The 7,080-nt window shown below is 42.3% G+C and overlaps 1 protein-coding gene across 1 annotated transcript; it reads left to right on the forward strand.

Annotated features, from left to right (window-relative positions):
• Positions 1-323: 323 nt before the first annotated feature.
• Positions 324-3,436, forward strand: cfap161 (cilia and flagella associated protein 161). The gene is made up of 8 exons (XM_067235394.1): positions 324-507; positions 810-899; positions 992-1,209; positions 1,338-1,419; positions 1,546-1,581; positions 2,524-2,646; positions 2,946-3,019; positions 3,123-3,436. The coding sequence occupies exons 1-8, from the start codon at positions 436-438 to the stop codon at positions 3,310-3,312; spliced, it is 885 nt and encodes a 294-aa protein (XP_067091495.1). The 5' UTR covers positions 324-435; the 3' UTR covers positions 3,313-3,436.
• The last annotated feature ends 3,644 nt before the right edge of the window (positions 3,437-7,080 follow it).

Raw genomic sequence — 7,080 nt, forward strand, 5'->3', positions numbered from 1 at the left:
ATCTTGCCTTCTTCTACGGACACACAACTTTTTTTTGCAAGTACACGAATCATTTTCTACAGAGACACAAATCTTTTTTGCAAGTTACAAATCGTTTTTACAGAGCTCGCTCTCCTGGCACTAATTTCACGCCATATACATAAAGCCACAGTAGATCAAACCAGTATGATATTATCCACTGCCTATGTAGCCTACATCTTGTCTTTCCGCAAGTTGTTAAAATTATGATGGGATGCACCTAGCCGAATATTCATTTTTCAGTGTCACAGCGCCCTCTACCGTTACATTACCGAAGCTGTTGGTAGTCCGAGTGCAGATTTAGTGTTACTATGGTAACGATTACAGTACACAAATCATGCCTATTACGGCTGATAACTGGAGTCTTGCTTTTTGATAGAAACATCGAAAGTTTAGACTGCTCCTTTAAAAAGCGACATGGCAAATGTCAGGACATACGGTACAAGCGTGCGTGTTGGAAACTGGAGAGAAGATGTCACCTTAGAGGAGGTTCGTCAAAAAATGTGCCATTACAGTAGCGCACAATCTAATTGCACACAGACCATTACAGTAGAGCTAGTTAGAGCTAAGCTTCAGCTAGTGTTGCTAGAAAGTAAAATACAGTACTGTAGTCTAGCATCTAGAAGCAAAGTCAGTTAACCTGCCGACTTGAAAACTAATCAGACGAATCATTTAGTTTTGTGAATGTCAGCTGGATGTGTTTTGTGTATTTTAGCTAGCTTAGCCTACTGACTTTTTAGACACGCATACTGAATGTGTGCGAGTGTTCTCAGCCGTGTGTCTGCCCCCAGGATACCCTAAAAGACTTCCTTGAGAGAAAGGAAAAGGGTGAGCTCACTGTCCAGAAAACAGGCTACCTAAAACAGAACATACTCAGAGAGGTACGACTGTATGTCAAGAAAAATCCTAGCGAGCCTTTGATAACAGTGTGTGTAGTGTGCACACACCCACACGTGTGTTTATGTTTGTGCAGGTGAATCTGTCTGTAAGCCGTGGCGGCAGTGTAAGTTTTGGAGATGTTGTGATGCTGGTGAATGTTGGAGGGTCTAACAGAGACCACTGTGCAATCAGCATCAACGCAGACATCACGAGTTTAGGGAAGGGGCCTAGCGCATCCATTCATTCACCGTGCGGAGTCAGTGGAGGGAAAAGTCTGCAGCCCTGTACACGCATTGCCTTCGTTATAAACAGGTACAGTATGCACACACACACAGAGAGAGAGAACGAGAAACAGAGAGATAAATTCGAGAGATAAAAAGAGATAAAAATAGAGATAAACTCACACACAAGTGGTGTTTGACGCTGTTCTATGTGTTTAGTGTTGATGGCAGTGCCGAGGGAGAGCCTCTGCATTATGAACAGAGCTTCACCTTGAGCACAACTACCGGCTTTGCTGGAGGGGTAAGTGAGCCCCAGAGATCAGTCCCTAACTGTGGAACAGTTACTGGGAGTTCATTGTTATTGTGTGCATCTGTTTCTGATAGTATTACATGAGAAAATGTCCTATTTGTGTCTGCTTCTTTACAGCTGTATCTGACCAGTGACCACAAAACATTCCAGAAGGTAGCAATAATTTCAGATTTTTTTTGCCATACCTGGTTTCATTTAACCAATGTTATGATTTTTCAATTATCAGCATTCCAAGACTATGTTAAGCACAGTGAGCCACATGCTTATTCTTTTATAACCTACCTGATGACTGCATGTCTGAATTAGGCCTGTTGATTGTATTGAACGCTAATCAGATATGAATAATTGTAAATTATTATTTTTATGTAGCTAATGGCATTTACCTGCAGCTAGGGGCGTCGTTAGACCCTTTTTACTGGGGCACGTGCCCCAGTATAAATCTGCTGTGCCCCAGTAAAATCTAAAGTTTGAGTTTTAACAACTTAATTTATTAGTCAGTACATTAATTTAGATTGATAATCCCAGAAAAAATAAACGCAGTATCCCAATCAATACTTAAAAAAAAAAAGTCTAAGCAGTTTAACCGAAAACAAAAATCGATGCCTGCAGAATTCCATGTCAGTGCGCTCTTCTGAGCTTGCCAAATAGCCACTGCAGCACGCACACAGAAGTCCAGGTGTCGGACTTGGCACACAAGTCAGAATTGAGGTAGGCTAAGAAAACATTACAAAACTAAAGAAAGTTTCAAAATGATAGGCCTACCGATCATCATATTTTGACAAAAACATAAAAACAATATTACATGAAGCTCAGTACAGTCAGCACAGTATTTGCCCTTAAATGAATGCGAAAAAAATTTGCACTCTCGCATTAACTATTGAAGTCCCGGCCAAAGCTGATATCAAACTTGCGTCCCTGAACTGTTTACTGTGAATAGGGGCCCGTGCCCCCTTAGAGCTTTATGTTTAACAACGCCTCTGCCTGCAGCCACAAACCATTTAGAATAGTCACATGTAGGCTGTTGTGCATTTCATTAAGCCTGTACTTAACTGAGTATGTTTTAACACCTTAACACAAGTTTGGTTTGATTGGAAGTGTGCAAAGATGTCCCGCCTCCAGGAAGTGAATCTAGATCAGCAGGCTTCCTTCCTGGCTTGGTGGAAAATTGTGCACTTTGACCCCCAGGAGAGGCTGGAGCATGAGGGCCTACCTGTACCTGTGAGTCCACTTCAGGTTTTCTCCACACCTATTCAATCATCTGTCATGGCAAGTTCAGTAAGAACCACAAAAACTAAGTCAAGAAAAACCCTCACGCAATCACACTCGACTGCAAACACTTTCCGCGAGTCGCCGCATGAGCAGCGCCAATCCCCACTATATACCTCTTAACTTAATATGAAGACGATACGTTTGTTGATCTCACAATCATGCACGTACACCCCCCCCCCCCCCCTTCTTCCCACACATGTTGCTTTCTACTCCCTCTCATTCTAATCATATCATTCTGTGTCCTACAGGCAAACGCTAAAGTTATGATCAGTCACTGTAAGACCAACCATGCCCTCGCAGTCCTGGGGGATCACATTCTGTGGTACATCTGCGCGCCCTTTCTATGTTTCACGTCACAACAAGAACCGATGGTGTGTGATGTTGTTTGGATGTACACAAGGTGATAGACTTCCTATCTCTGTTAGGACTCCATATGGCCGGGAGTACGAGGTGGCTGCCCAGACATTCCTGGATTCCCACAAGGCCGAGCGAGATGTGAACCACTGGCTGTTGGTGACCTCCGACCCTGCAGGGGAGGGGCTAACACTTCTGGAGCGGCCACAAACACAGACCTGCAACAAGCCGACAAAGTTTCATAAGCACTCCCAAAACTAGGTCTAAGTGTAGTACCTCATACAGGTGTTAAATTCAGTATGCCTCTCTTGCATATTGTATGTGCTTTGTGTGTGTCTTTGTTCAAAGCCACCTGCGTTGAAAGTGCATTAAAAGTAATGTATTTAAATTCTACGAGTAGGTGTTCATGTGCTGTGTGTGTCAGGATGGACAATGGGTGTGATTTTAGACCTGTGTTCTACCTACTTCTAGCCTGGGTGCCAGCCGAACTTAGCCCTGCCCACAACATTTGAGGTCGGGAAGTTCGGTCTGGCATTGCTCCGTTGGGGCGGAACTATGCCTGCACCAGAGCTGTTCGTACCAATAAAATTGTCAGGGCGGGCTTTATACGATGATGGACAGATGATCAACAGTAACGTAATCAACCACGTCACCAAAGAGCGCTTGCTAGGGTTGCACGTTGCTCAGGGCTGCGTTTCCCGAAAGCGTTGTATGCCTAAGTTGATCGTAGAATCGATCGTACAACGAATCTTAGTTTTACGGCCATTCCCAAAGACATTGTAGCTAAAGTGTCTATTGAAAATTTGTAGCTCTTGAAAGCGCATAGATTAGCCTACTCCTTACGAGCATGTTTGGGAAACGCATGTAAGAAATTGATGGTTTCGTTTTTTGCTCGATCGTTGCTACGATCCATCGTTATCTAGAAACGCAGCCCTGATTGGTTGTAGGTCTATCCAATTGAGCGAAGAGGCATTTTTTTCCGGGTTCGGTTGAAACACGCCCCATAATCACAGCCCAATGGAGCAGTATCAGACTCATATTTTGACTAGAATTATGAGTATGACAACGGCTTCATCCTCTCTGCAGCTGTGCCCATCATCTAGTATTCTACACCCTCATTGGGGGGGGACACTGACATCATCTAACAGTCCTTTGTCTTCTGCAGTCTGGTGAGACACAGTAAGAGAAGGGGTGGGGCATAGGGAGGGAGAGAGATTCAAGAGAAATTAGAAATATATATTCTAAATAGAAAGAAAAACAGACATAGTAAAGAAGCCATAAAAGTGAGAAAGGTGAAAGTAAATTAATGGAAGTTTCTGACGCCTACGTTTTCAGAAACTGTAGAGCTACAAAGGTGTAAAGTCGAAACCTGACAACCACTGAACTTTGCTTGTTATTCTCTGTGTTCCCTTCCTGCTTCTCAATCCTTCCTAGCCACAGGCTGTGTAAACCATCAAACCCCATGGTCAACTTCTGTCAATCTGTCATGTTGAAATATTTTGTATAAAGTTTGTGAACTTAGCGAGATGAGTGTTCACAGTGAGGCTTGTAGGGGGTGGAGTGTCTAAAGCAGGGTGTTAGGCTTTCTGATTAGCACAAAGCCACTCAATTATAATATTTTGGTATTTGGGGTCCATTATATCGTTTTCACAAGACACTTTCTCACCAAACACTTAATGCACTTGTACTTATTTCTGATATAAGTCTGAAATGAATAAAGATCAGAGGAAGAGAGACAAAGGCAAACATTTGCTTGCCGTGTGTGTGTGTGTGTGTGTGTTTGTGTGTGTGTGTGTGTGTGAGAGAGAGTTTATGCTTCAGGTTTCCCCCTCTCATGATTTCATAATGAGGTATTTTACCTTGTAACGCTATACTCAGAGTATTAATGATGAATGTAGCTGTTGTCAACAGAATGACAACTAACATGCATGGTAATTCATGACAAATTATTGTGCTTGTGTATATATTTGTAGGTGTACTGTATGTGTGTGTGGATGGTGTGGGTGAGAGGGAGTGAATATGTTTGTGTGCGTTGCAGGTATTCGGAGGCTTGTCTCACCAGACTATACACACCAGCATATCCTCTCTGCAGCCTTGTCCTCTCAGGTAACCTGCTTTATTACAGCTGGAGCAGTGTCCTCTTTTTTTAAAGAAACATTTATTTCACAGTATGACACAAGCGTGCAATCATTTAATTCCCTTCATTTTCCCATCCATGTTAGCCAACGCAGGGCAGCCATATCAGCAGCACTGGGGGACAAATTCCAAGTGCTCGTGCCCATGTCTGGTTCAGCAACAGGGTAGCGGAGCGATCTTTTCTGTTCAGCATTTTATTTATCTTTTGTATAGGGGTTCTTTTTGGAGGAATCCCACACAGAAAGGCCCAAGGAGAAAGCCCACCTGAGCAGCGACAAGCCTGGGGCGAACATGCCCGCAGTGCCCCATGCGAGAATCAGAACTGTCTTGCTATGATGTGGCAGTACAAAGCACGTGTCACCGTGCCACACTTGGAAATCCTTTCTGTCTTCAGTGAGCAGTTGCAGTCTCCACTGGTACACGCACGCACACGCAAGCTTGCACACACAAACACGTTCTGTTTTAACAATGAAAAAAATGTCCAGTCCAAACTTTAAAACGACACCTCTGAAAAGTGGAACTTTTTATTAATAACGATTTTCGTTGATGTTATCAGTTGTATTTTTGTAGGCTACCACAAGACAGCAGCAGTACTCCACGTGGCTTAAACCTGCATTGCAGTTGCGTTGGCGGGACCACATCCATCCTCTGGTGGGATTACATTTTACGTAGGAATGAATGGCCAGAATTATTATAGGCTATGATATACCTCTAATCAACACTATGACTCTGATTATAAACATTTTACTTAAACTCCTTAATTTTATTTTATTTAAACTACAAAATTGGTCGGCCTCGATGCAAAACGTTTGGTTGATGTAAAAGGTAAAGCTGATTGAAACACAGAGAGTTATTTACCTCATTGCATAAAATAGGCTACTTACATTTTAGTTGGCGAATTCATAACGTAAATATCATTCATGCACAGGCTAATTGTGAATTGTGAAGCATTCTGAGTAAGCCTATGGCGGAGTTAACGTTCAAATCAAGTCCAATCCGTACATTTGAATGAAACTCTGTGACGTATTTTACGTTTTTCTTATGGAGATCATGTGTCGGTCAAAATGTCTACAATGTAGCCAACAGTTCAGAGTGAACTCCTTGGGATCAGAGAAATGTTTCAAAATTGCTTACTGCTGATCAAACTATTTTTGTTACAGTCTTACAGCCTATCCCCGGGAATAATTCCTTTTACCAGTATTCCAAACCAACTTGAACAATACAGAATCTTAAAAAAACGAAACAAACAAAAAACAAACATCTAAATACTGTTAAACGCTGAACCTACAGTAGCCTATATGATTGCTTAGGCATGAGCCAACTGTACATTGGAAAAATTGATATTCAAGTCATTGTCTTACCAAATCATGTGCATTGTCTAAAATAATAATCCATCTAAACAGGAAACACAATCTAAAATTGCTTTTAACAATTAACCTATGAACACCTGCCTAACTGACAGACTATAGAAGTAGGCTATTGACTTTAGGGCAGGCTTCGATAGAAAACTTTGCAGGCATGGGTTAAGTATTCGGAGGCAGACCTATTCTTAATCAATGAATAGGTTGGCTACAGGGATAAGCTTAAATTTGATTTTCAATAAATAAATAAAATTAAGCAAAATAACAAATAATAGCCCGACGGTAATTTTACAATAGGCCTACATTGTTATCCGAGGTGATTACAACTTTTAGAACATCTAATCGACCCCGGTGTTGCCCACGGCATGGGCTGGACGAGTTTACTCCATCCCAGTTTTTCTAGCAGGCTTACGCCACCGTGTTACAGCGCTGTGTGTTTCAGTGCGAGACTGAAGCCAAGGCTTGTTTACAGCAGTGATTCTACGGAGTGTTGACCGAGAACGAGGGCAAGATAAGATTGCTGCTTAGGCAA

The sequence above is a fragment of the Osmerus mordax genome, chromosome 4 (genome assembly GCF_038355195.1).
Source record: "Osmerus mordax isolate fOsmMor3 chromosome 4, fOsmMor3.pri, whole genome shotgun sequence".
NCBI classification, from domain to species: Eukaryota; Metazoa; Chordata; class Actinopteri; order Osmeriformes; family Osmeridae; genus Osmerus; species Osmerus mordax.